This window comes from Cupressus sempervirens, chromosome 6 (genome assembly GCF_028749045.1).
Source record: "Cupressus sempervirens isolate cs-2001-9-10 chromosome 6, ASM2874904v1, whole genome shotgun sequence".
Lineage (NCBI taxonomy): Eukaryota > Viridiplantae > Streptophyta > Pinopsida > Cupressales > Cupressaceae > Cupressus > Cupressus sempervirens.
This window is the reverse complement of record NC_143123.1, coordinates 481,534,378-481,547,143: the sequence shown is the minus strand read 5'-3', so window position 1 is coordinate 481,547,143 and position 12,766 is coordinate 481,534,378. Positions and strand designations below refer to the sequence as shown.

The window sequence follows — 12,766 nt, the reverse complement described above, 5'->3', positions numbered from 1 at the left end:
CATTCTATGTTTCTTCTACTATAAGGAAAAATAATCAAAATTTGAATTTTATAGAGTTTTGAATTAGTTAAGGTGGTCAGACATGAGAGTTTTTTTATTCCAAAAATACTAAAGTAAAAAATTAATTATTTATTATTTATTTAGAATAAAAATACTCAAAAATATGTGTCACATCTAAGCATGATTCTACTACTTATATCTAGAATATTATTAAAAATTATTATCATTTGATTTTGATTAAGGTGGTTAGACATACATCTACTTCTTATTTTTGTTCTGAAATTTTTGTAATATTGCATTAAAATTCAAAATTTTGACCAATCAATTTTTATTTTTTTGAGATAAGTCCTAGTAGTTTAGAAACTAGATTCAATTTTTTAGAGATTCTTTTCTTTCAACTTTTTGATATAAAGTTAATAACAAGTAGAAAATTGCACGTCAAGTTGACATAACCCTGATTTTCTAATTTTTTATTGCCACTTAAGAGCATAGTTTAGTTGACCATGATCTTGCACATACCCATAACTATATGATTAAATTTCTTAATCTCCAATCTGATTATATTTTTAATGAATGCTTTTATTAGGTATACCTTTAGGTAAGTGTAAAAAGTTATGGTACACTTTAGGACAACTTATGAATATAACTAAATTTGAGTATTTTTAACTATAATTTTATTTTGGTCAAACATATAGTCTAGCTAAATTCATTCTATCTAAGTGTGATATGGTGAAAATGGCGATTAAATGTGTGTTTTATAGAAAGTTGGTTCGAATTACCAAAAATAAAGTTATTTCAAAAAAATGATGTTTCAATGAATCTTTGTTTTTTTAATATATTTTTTTAAAATATAAAATTACTCTTTTGCATATCTATAAGCAATTTTCTTTTCATATTAGAATAGTTTAAATATCTTAAGTAACATTTTATAAAATCATATCTTTCAATAATTTAACTTTTTTATATTTCTATTTTAAAATTGAAAGCAGTCACTAACACATAAATATAAGGTTGGTTATCTTCTCATGGAAGCAAAAAGTAAAATTATTCAAAAAAAAATTGGAAAAAAATGTGCTTTTAAAGTATTAGATAGCAAACAAAAGAATCAGGGGGCTAACCCCAAAGTACAAAAACATTGAAGAAATAGCTATAAGTTACCTCCCACTTAGCTAACCAATTCTAGTTTTGTACTTCAAAAAAACAATAAAGACTAGCTCCAAAGTAGAGTAATCCTTACCACTAGTCATATTCCTAACAAGCATATAAAATGGAAAGGTATAATAGCAGCAAGAAGACATATTGTTGCTATTAGTCTAGTTCTTGATCATATACATAAAAAAAACCTCGTAGAGCACCAAGTTCAGTAGGATCCAAAATATCAAAACTTTAAAAAAAACACAAAACCAAGGGCTAGTTGCCCACTTTCTCTCCTCGTTCCTTGTTCTTCTCTTCCTCTGGCTCCTCCCTATTTAATTCCACCTGCTCCTCTTTGATGGGTTTATCAAGGAGTGTCCTCTACAAATCCTCCACCAGGAAAGCATACATGGAGTGGGTAGTTTTGCTCTCTTTTCCCATATCCTTCTCATCCTTGTTTACCTACAAAAATTAAAGAGTGGTGGCAGTAGAGTGCATGACCTTCATGGTGAATTCTTCTAAGGTGTCAATTTTTTGGAAAATGCCAATGTAGTTATCCATAATCTCCTTCATAAAATTCTCTAGCCTCTCCAATCAAATCTTGCTTTGGTTCTGACCATGGCTATGTATTCCTTTCTTCTCCTTACCTTTGGGAGTATCTTTCATGAGGGAGGTGATATCCTCTTCTCACTTCTATTCAAGGATGGGACGACTTCTAGGGTGTTCGAGATATGTGGGGAGCTAGGTGGGATAGAAGCTTCCTTCTTCCCAGTCTCTAGGTGTGACATCTTCCTTTTGGTGGGATTTTTCTCACTCTCAATAGACTCATAACTAATGTCCTTCTTAGGGGCATTTTAAATTTTTCCATTTGGAGTCATTTACTAGCTCTCCTAGCATTTTGCTTGCTCCTCCTCATGTCCATGTCAAACTCAATAAGACTTATTTTTACCTCATAACCAAGGGGCTTTTTGGATTTTTTATGGCTTGAGCCAAGACAAGGGTCCATGGAGACTTGGGGAGCAACACTAGCCAATAGGTTGACCAAAAGTGGTGGATTTAAGGCAAGGTGGTGTTTGTGAAGTTTGTTCATGAAACATTGATGGATGACGTAAAAGGGGTTTGCCTTCCTCTTTCTTTTTCCTAGCCTTGAAGGCATAGTCTTCCATGGAATACAGAATAAGGTATGGAAAAGAAATTAGATCATGGTTCCTAAAATGGTTGAGAATTGGGAAATGGTAGTAATATAGTTACCTAGAACTGATCTTCAAGAGTAATATACCTCATAATGGTGTAGCAAATCACATCCCAAGGCTTTGTAAGATCCTCTATAGAAAAACCACCACACATACAAATTGGCTCCTCATTAGGTTTAAAGAACTTCCTCAAACTAGTTTCATTAGACACCCTAGCCTACTTGCACCAACTCTTTCTCTCCATGGATGACTCTTCGACCCTAGAAAAAAGCTCCTCCATGATTTTAAATATCATCCCATTAATTTTTACCTTCTTGTCAATCTAGGAGTTGATGAATTTCATCTAAATGTGCTCATTGTATTTTTCCCTTCCTTCCCATAGATAAATCCAAGCAGCCTCAAATTTTCTGATATAATCCTCAACCTTCATTAGCTCAATGTGATCACTAGCACCCATTTCTTCACCAAGCTCAACCACCACCTTCTCAGAGTTTTCTGACATCCTCTTATTGCAAACTGAATTGTGGCAACCATAGAAGATTAAGTAATTCACACTTATGCTAAAATTGGTAAGGAAACCAAAACCTACCATGAGATCACAAGGTTTCATAGTTTCTAAAATCCCTCTCTTAGTGACATTTGCGATTAGTACCTTACCTTCTAAAATTAATTGTTGCCAACTATAGTTGGAGTGAGATTTGTGAAAGTGTCCTTGTCATCCAACCTTTTCAATATTTTACATCTAAAAAAATCTACACCACTCATTCTCTTCTTGAAACAATTAATGCTCATGGTGAGAGTATGAAAAAATCAAATCTTCATGCAATCTTGCCAAAGTTTAACTTTATAAAAATAAATCTGATGGTCTTCCCACCCACACAAATTCATAAAGATGTGCCACCTTTTGTAATGATTCATATGACATTGTGAGAAGTATACTCACATTCCATCATCACTTGAGTTGATGATTGAATTTGGCTGACATCCTCCCATTTGATTATTCACATGATAGTATGGCCAAATTTTGCCAACTCATCTACCACACCATTTCCTTCATAGTAAATGTGGTTCACGTCGACCTCTTGACACCCCTCCATCAACATGTAAATTTCTTCTATTATCATTTTTATCTTCCAGCTACATCGACCCTCTCCTTTCACCCCTTTAATAATCAACATCGAATCCCCCTTGATTACCAATATGTTAATTCCTTTATCTCTTGCAATTCTCATACCCCATAGAAGAGTTAGGGCTTCAACTTCATTGTTTGATCCCCTCTATAGTTCCTAATATAGGCAACCACCGATTCCCCAGTACTATTCTGGAAGAAACCCCTGACTATTGGTCTCCTACCCATGGTCGACCCATCCAAATTAAGTTGTATCCATACTTCAAGAGGGGGGTTCCACGTTGTTCTACGCCCATAGCTTTGGAGTTATCAAACTTTTCCACCATCGGGCCTAAGTCCCAAGCATACACCCACTTCATATCTTGTCTTCCCAAGGGTTTTAGGAGAGGGCTTCCATTGCCAGATCCCACTACATTCCTTTAAGAGTCTTGTAACCTGTTGGATTACTACCAAAGTGGGAGTGGCATTGTCCCTAAAGATTATGTTATTTTGCTCCTTCCAAATTTTCCATGAGACATATGGGGGAACTATTCTCCATAAGGTTTATAGATATGGGTGATTAGATGGCCTATCCTAGTGAAAAAATTGATGTATGTTCTCATTAGCACACTACTAGACCTCCCATAATGCAAGGGCCCACATCCATACATCTAACACAAAAGGGCAGTGGATGAGAAGGTGTGGGATATATTTCTCTTCTTTGTAACATAACACACAATAGTTAGCTAAGTGACACCCTCTCTTTTGGAGATTATCAATGGTGAGAAATGTCCCATTTAAGGTTTTCCACCAAAAGAAATTTATCTTTGGTAGGATCCATGGGTGCACACACCTTCCTTCAATCCCCCTAGGCCCCGTCCCCCCCAAGACAACAAAGATAAGCATATTTCATCATGAAGTCTCCATATGGGGTAAGTCTCCAAACCAAAGAGTCACTAACTAGGGGGGAAGGGATCCGATAACTCTGGAAAATATTTTGGAGTTCTAGAATGAACCACATCCCAATATTCTCCTGATTATGGATTCTTTTCCATTATCTTTTGAGGGTGATATAGCTTTGAATCAAAGTACCATTATATCTAGTTGAAGCCTCTCTTAAGGGTTGAAACCTAGTGTGCATGAGGGGGTCATCTTGTATCTATTGTTCTTCCTAAAACTCAATGTTATTTCCATCCCTCGCAACCCAATGAGTACCCACCTTCAAAAATTTTTGGGGTGAACCACATTGTTCCAAATTTTAGAACCCTGGGGGAGAGCATGGGACCATAGAAAGTGTTGGAACGAGTCACCTTCAGGACACTTGGAATTCACAACATTGCACCAATTACCTAAGGGGTTCATCAATATCTATATGACCTTAGTCAAGAGGGACATATTCATATGCCCTATCCTCTTAATATTCAAACCCCCAACCTTAGGTCACCAGACTTTTTCCCAGCCCACCAAGCTCATTCTAGATTTCTCTTCAGAACCCGAGCACAAGAAATTTCTTTGGATTTTTTCAAGAATATCCCTATATCTTCTTGGGAGTTTAAAAATAGAGAAGAAATACAGTAGAATGCCTTGCAAAGAGGCTAAGAGAAGCTAGAGTTTCCCAACATTTCTTAAGATCTTTCCTTTCTAGCCCACAATCTTTCTATGGAAGTGTTCAACCATCCCATTCCAGTACTAGATGGAAACTTCCTTAATTGTGAGCAGTAGGCCAAGATAGGTATCATGAAGACTTTCTCACATTTTTAGTTCTTATTAATGGGGCCCCAGCTATAATTTTTTTCTTCCTCCCAAGGTTTGCAACAAGGTGGACCCCTATCACCTTACCTATTCATCATTGTGGCAGAGGTGGTGAGAAAATATTTAGTGGCACTGGCTAATTCTGGTAGAATAAAAGGCCTCAAACCTATGTCCTTGTACCCCCCATAGGTTATCTAGAAATTTTTTGATGACACCTTATTATTTGGCATATCTCTAGTCCATGAAGCTAGGGAGTGGAAAACAATTCTTAAAAAAATGTGTTACGATAGAGGAAAGTATGTATTTCAAGATGATGTATTGCATTTCTATTTTGAATAAATACCAAGTAAATTTTATTATGGAAAATAGTAAGATCTATACTTGACTACACATGCTATTTTTATTTTATATTTAAATATACATTTAAAAAAATAGTGAATCAATATATTCATGCCCTAAAGTTTTGAGTTTATCAATGGAACTAAAAATAATAAATTTTAAAATAATTGTGTAAGGGGTGGTGGGAGATGCAAATCCGATTCCAACACTTTATCAACAACTTAAGTTTTATTTTAATTTTATAAAAAACTAAATTTTATACCAATTTTATAATATTTTCTAAAATTAAAAATATAGAATAAACTAATAACTAAATTTTTTTAAGTTTACAAAATTTTAAAATTCTCAATATATACATCACTTTTGAATTGATAATGACCATTTCCTTTATAAAAGTGTGACAAAACATTATACTTTCACCCTTATATAAAACCTATTACTTAATAAAACTATACCTAATTAAGAAATTGAATTGTGTGTGTGTGTGTGTGTGTGTGTGTGTGTGTGTGTGTGTGTGTGTGTGTGTGTGTGTGTGTGTGTGTGTGTGTGTAACTTTATATATAACTTTCTTCCTCTTTCATAGTGTTATATTATTCCAGTGCCAAATTAATAGCTAACCTTAAGCAAATAATGAAACATATATACTTCAAGCAAGAAGATGCTAAAGATAAAAAGGGTGAATTAAAGAAGGCACCTTGAAGAGAAAAAGAAAAATGAGCCTCCAAAATGCATAAATAGACTACAACATGACACTAATGACTAATGTCGATAGAACTTTTATGGAATTTAAAAATTCATAATTTAAAGAAAAATTAAATTAAATTGCTCAAAAATTATGAAGTCACAATTTAAATTTTAAAATGTATGTTTTTATAAGAGCATTTCTAAAATTTCTACTATCTTGAAATTGATTTAGCATAATAGTACCAACAAATAAACCATATAAGGCATGCCTAGCACTAATCCAACCACTCATATTAAGGAGAATCAATGTGAAAACCCATAAATGGTCATTGGTTAATGAGTCAAACTGGACACAAATGACCTTCTAGATGATCCTTGGTTCATGTGGTTAAGTGGCCTTCGTTTGAATAATTGGTCTCCAAGATTTAGTCCTTTGTTTGAATAATTGGTCTCTAAGATTTAATACTTTTAGTAAAGATTCCCTTAAAATTTCATATTTGGGATTCTTTATTAGAGTTTCCCTTCAATTTTGGGATGAAGAGTTTTTCATGCTTATTGCAAATGCCTTTGGGGAATTCTTTATTTGGGTTTCATTATTGGGGTTTCCTTGGATATTGCAATGAAGAGGTTTTCATGCTTATTGAATTCAATAAGAATATATTATAATCTCATTTGTGTGTTATAGGGAAAGACAAAGCTCTCCCACCTAAAGTCACTTTTTCTTGGACAAACTTTGAGTTTTCCTTAAAAAAATGATTCAAAGACACTTTTGTTATTATTTAATATTTTTGTAAATTAGACTGTCATGCCACTTTCAAATGTTTGATTGTTATGAAATACCTCCTAATTTGGGTAAAATACAAGATTATTCCTAATGTTGTTGAGGAATGTTTCATTTCCTCTAAATTTATATATAAGGATGAAAATAGGGTTAAAACTCTTATAGGAGGTTTTGTGTTTGGGTCACACTTTAAAATCCCTTTGAGTGGTTAAATATTTTTTTAGTTTTCATATCTGTAGTTCAAAAAAAAAAGTATTTAATTATTGGATCATTCTTTGAGATGAAACAAGAATAGTTAGATCAATTTGTTACAAACTACCTTAACTCTAGGTTTATTGGTTGTAAGATTTTGTAGTTTTGTTTAGTTGTCCTTGTCTTTCATATGTTCCATGTTTTCGTATTATTTCTAGATTTATTTACTTGCATAAAAGAATATGGTCTATTCAAAATCCATTTTTAATAGTTATATATATATATATATATATATATATATATATATATATATATATATATATATATATATATATATATATATATATATATATATATATATATATATATATATATATATAACTTTCTTCCTCTTCGATAGTGTTATATTATTCCAATGCCAAATTAATAGCTAACCTTAAGCAAACAATGAAACATATATACTTTGACCAAGAAGACGCTAAAGATAAAAAGGGTGAATTAAATAAGGTACCTTGAAGAGTAAAAGCAAAATGAGCCTCCAAAATGCATATATAGACTATAACATGACACTAATGACTAATGTGGATAAAACCTTTATGGAATTTTAAAAATTCATAATTTAAAGAAAAATTAAATTAAATTGCTCAAAAATTATTAAGTCACAATATAAATTTTAAAATGTATGTTTTTTTAAGAGCATTGCTAAAATTTCTACTATCTTGAAATTGATTTAGCATAATGGTACCAACAAATAAACCATATAAGGCATGCCTAGCTCTAATCCAACCACTCATATTAAGGAGAATCAATGCAAAAAACCATAAATGGTCATTGGTTAATGAGTCAAATTGGACATAAATGACCTTCTAGACGATCCTTAGTTCATGTGGTTAAGTGGCCTTCATTTGAATAATTGGTCTCCAAGATTTAATACTTTTAGTAAAGACTCCCTTGAAATTTCATATTTGGGATTCTTTATTGGAGTTTCCCTTCAATTTTGGTATAAGATTTTTTCATGCTTATTGCAAATACCTTTGGACAATTCTTTATTTGGGTTTCATTATTGGGGTTTCCTTGGATATTGCGATGAAGAGATTTTCATGCTTACTAAATTCAATAAGAATCTATTATAATATCATTGGTATGTTATAGAGAAAGACAAAGCTCTCCCACCTAAAGCCACTTTTTCTTGGACAAACTTTGAGGTTTCCTTAAAAAATTGATTCAAAGACACTTTTGTTATTATTTAATATTTTTGTTAATTGGACTATCATGCCACTTTCAAAGGTCTGAGTGTTATGAAATACCTCCTAATTTGGGTAAAATACAAGATTATGCTTAGTTTTGTTGAGGAATGTTTTATTTCTTCTAAATTTATATATTAGGATGAAAACAGGGTTTAAACTGTTATAGGAGGTTTTGTGTTTGGGTCATGCTTTAAAATCCCTTTGAGTGGTTAAAGATTTTTTTCAGTGTTCATATCAATAATTCCAAAAAAAACAAGTATTGAATTATTGGATTATTCTTTGAGATGAAACAAGGATAGTTGGATCAATTTTCTACAAACTACCTTAACTCTAGGTTTATTGGTTGTAAGGTTTTGTAGTTTTGTTTATTTGTCCTTGTCTTTCATATGTTCCATGTTTTTGTATTATTCTTAATTTCTAGATTTATTTACTTGTGTAAAAGAATATGGTCTATTCAAAATCCATTTTTAATTGTTAAAAACTATAAGAGTTAAGTTGTTGACATTAGTATCTTGTGATAGGTAATTTGTGGTGTTTTTGTTCTTCCATCAAGAATCCAACCAGAGGTCAAAGCCAAGATTAATTATATTATTGTGTATTTATTTATTTAATTTGAATAGATTGGAACTGAAGAATTCCCATATAAAAAGATCATAATTTACTGTTATGTTGAAGGCTCTTGCCTTCTACTAGAGAACTATTATTCAATATTTAAATAGAAATAACATCCTTCAAATTTGTAATTTCACAAATTTATAACTCTAAATAAAAACAATTACATTTTGAAAAGAAAAATGATACATTGAAAATTCAGTAACATCACATTTACTGTCCAATATTCATTATCATCAACCTTCTTTTTATTCAAGGAAATCTTGAATTGCACCAAAAATGCATCTATCAACGTTGGGCTAGAGCAACTCACTTATACAAGTATTTCCTTGCTTACAATATTTTTAGCAAATAGCTCATAATCACCTTATTACAAGGAAGAGATAGCACTTTTCTAAAACAAATAAATCCATAGGGAGAAAGCAAATACAAAAGTAGAAGATGAACAAATAAAGGCTTTTTTACACGTACAATGAAAAATAAAGGATCGATTGATATATTAATGTCAAGCGTTGGCAGGTGCATTGTCTTCTAGGTTCTCGGCTAGTGGCTTGTGCTTATACCAACTTGACCAGAAAAGATAGTTAAAAAAGTTGAGCAAGAGGAGGAACGCGAGTAACCAAAAGAACAAATCAAGATGGTTGCGATTCAGATTGTTACCACCAAGCCAACCATGGCTCTCAGTTTTGTGTCGAGTTACAGCATTGACAATATCAACTAGAACTGTGCTGAAAAAGAAACCAACAGATAAAGATACATACGCAAATGAAGTGGCCATGGACCTCATTCTTTCTGGTGCTTCACTGTAGAAGAATTCCATCAACCCCACAAAAGTGAACAAGTCTGCAACACCAAAAATAAAATATTGAAATCCTAACCAGAACACACTCATCGGAATAGGCGGCATCAAAATTGGTATTGCATCCACCATGCCATTCTCCTTTGCCACACTTTTCCTCTTTATCTCCACAACAGCCGCTACACTCATTGCTATTACAGTAAATACAAGTCCAATTCCTATTCTTTGCAAGTGAGTAATTCCTGCTTCATGTCCAGTGAATCTTCGTGCAACTGGAACAAAGATTCTGTCGTAGATTGGAGTGAGAATGACTAGAAATAGGAAAGGAATTATTGCTAAAGAAGGCGCTGGGATATCAAAATGCTTTCCCATGCTTCGATCCATTGTTAATCCCTGAGACACAGAAAATGTCTGGAGTTGGGCCAAACCCGTGCTCAGAAGTATTGTGCATGCAAAAATGGGTACCATTCGAACAAGAATTTTTGCTTCTTCTACTTGGGTCACTGTGCATAATTTCCATCCATTAGGCTCCACGCCATTCACAAATTGAGAGGAATCCCCCCTTAATATTGCTGCTTTGTCCAGGAATCTGTTGAAAAGAATTGAACCAATTTAATGGACCTTAAGTGTAATTTATTTGAATATTAATGTATCACTCTTTATATAATGTGCTTTCAACTATTAGCTAGTAATTAAAACTAATAATAATTGCTAGCTATTTCGTACTTGAACTGGTTTGTATGTGCAAATCTCTCAGTATAGATGTTTGCCTCCTTATCATGTATTTCGTATAGATCATTGGGATTCTCTGGTGTGTTTAGTTTTTGATTGCGGACTGCGACTACAAACACCTGCAGCAAAACGCATATCTTAATATATGTTGTAATACTGTAACTAAGCATTTTGGTAAATAAAAGATATGGTTTAAATAGTTGGCAGAAATGAGGAGCATGAATAAATTATAATTACAAAGAGGGAACCTTATTTCGCAACTACAATGTCTTAGCATTAAATAGAATGATATAAGTTTGAGTTTGTAAGATTTTTTTTTGAAGTTTGACTTTTACTTAATATTAGATTATAGATTTCTTTTAAAGTTTCAGTGTTATTTAATTTTACATAAGATTTATTTTGTATTGGTGGAAGATGGTTTAGATGACATTGTAAAGGTGCATGTTAAAAAAAAAATCATATATTTTAATTCTTCATTTAAAAAGTTCTAATAAGATAAAAATTTGAAAAATAAAGTACATCACAAATCTTTATAAAAAAAAATAATTAAAAACACATTAGAACATTTGATATGCATACAAAAATTCATATATTCAATAACAAAATAGACTTATCAAATTAAAATAAACTATAACTTAAAGACTATGATAAATAAAACAGCTATTTTTCTTATAATTTCCCTAAAATATTATTCTTTGCCTTACCAATCAAAGTGGTGGCTGTCCTATGCTGATTAATAAATGAAAATTACAACTTTAAGAGATATTCACTTTATTAGTATATCATTAGTTACTTGTAAATTGTATGATTTTTTTTTACATCAATATTTCAATTCACAGTTTATAACCCATTATCAAAAAGATTAGAAAAATATAAAACAATTAAAAATAGTAGATAAACCTTCACTTTCCTTACCTCGCCTTCATCGACTTCATTGAATCTCTCTAACAATCAGCCATATCTAAAACTATATCTGAATGTGAAATCATACCTGAATAATGCGAGTAAGGGGGCTCCCTCCTGGAATTCTGATACGGTACAATGACTTTCCAGCCACAAGGGCCACTGTCGCAATGAAAACGGCTGCTAAGCAGAAGCCAAAACCAGCATCCCACCCCTTGTTGTTCATCACCCACACAACTACAGTCACACCAAGACATGATCCCACACTGATGCTCAAGAATAGCATGTTGAAGTAGCTCGATATTTTCCTCTTCTCTTTTGGGTCCTTCTCATTGAATTGATCTGCTCCAAATGCCGGCAGAGCACCCTTTATGCCTCCACTTCCAACACCCACCAAATATAATCCCACAAATAACATCACACTTTTCCCTCCTCTCACTTTATGGCACACAGAAGATTTGTCGAATGGATTACATGGAGGGGGCTTCAAACTCTCATAGTGCGCTTGTATTAACAACACAGCGTATCCCTGCACATCAGTAAAACCCATTATTTTAACCATAGGACCTAACTATTTGAGAGATCAAAAGTTCAAAATGAAGGATGAATTGTGAAAGTAGAAGGCTTACAATGAGTTCAATACAAGCACAAAGGAAGTTAGTCTTGAATCTGTCGAGGTAGGAGTCAGAAACAAATCCCCCAACCAGTGACAAAAGTAGAGTAGTCCCCACGAAATTGGTGAGCGTGGTGGCAGCGTCAGAGAGGTCCATGTTCATTGTCCCATTGAAATACGTCACCAGGTTTATATTAATGGCTAGGAAAGCCAATATATCAAATAACAGAGTCACTGTAAATCATGTAAAACACTTCATTAAGCTCTAATAAATAAAAATTTGTTCTTGCCAAGAATGTTGCAGGAGATGGATAAATTAAGTGCAAACCATAAATGGAGAAAGTCGCTTGAATTCCACCATGACGATCCTTTCGAGCAGGTCTTCCTTTCCAATCCACAAAACCCTCCAACTCATTCTCATGATCCACTTCTTTTGACTTGCTCTGCATGAAATAATCCATTGGGTGCATTAGGATAAAAACTCAACTCTAATTAATGGGTGGTCTATGAAACCAAACTGCATATGTCTACAATGTTTGGATTGAAATTTTACCATTTTGGTTTACGAAGCAGACTGCAAATCAGTGAACCGCCTTACTGCTTCACATAGAAAAGACCTGTTATAATCTGAAAATTCAGTCTTCATTGGAGGGCTATATAGAAAAAACGACGAATAT

The 12,766-nt window shown here is 33.0% G+C and overlaps 1 protein-coding gene across 1 annotated transcript; it reads right to left on the bottom strand.

The window, feature by feature from the left end:
- Positions 1-9,547: 9,547 nt before the first annotated feature.
- Positions 9,548-12,550, bottom strand: LOC149553135 (protein NRT1/ PTR FAMILY 4.5-like). Its single transcript, XM_089790291.1, has 5 exons — positions 12,418-12,550; positions 12,106-12,323; positions 11,565-12,005; positions 10,568-10,692; positions 9,548-10,430 (listed from the first exon to the last, which is right to left on the bottom strand). Exons 1-5 carry the CDS (start codon positions 12,548-12,550, stop codon positions 9,548-9,550), a joined length of 1,800 nt encoding a protein of 599 aa, XP_089646417.1.
- Between the last annotated feature and the right edge of the window lie 216 nt (positions 12,551-12,766).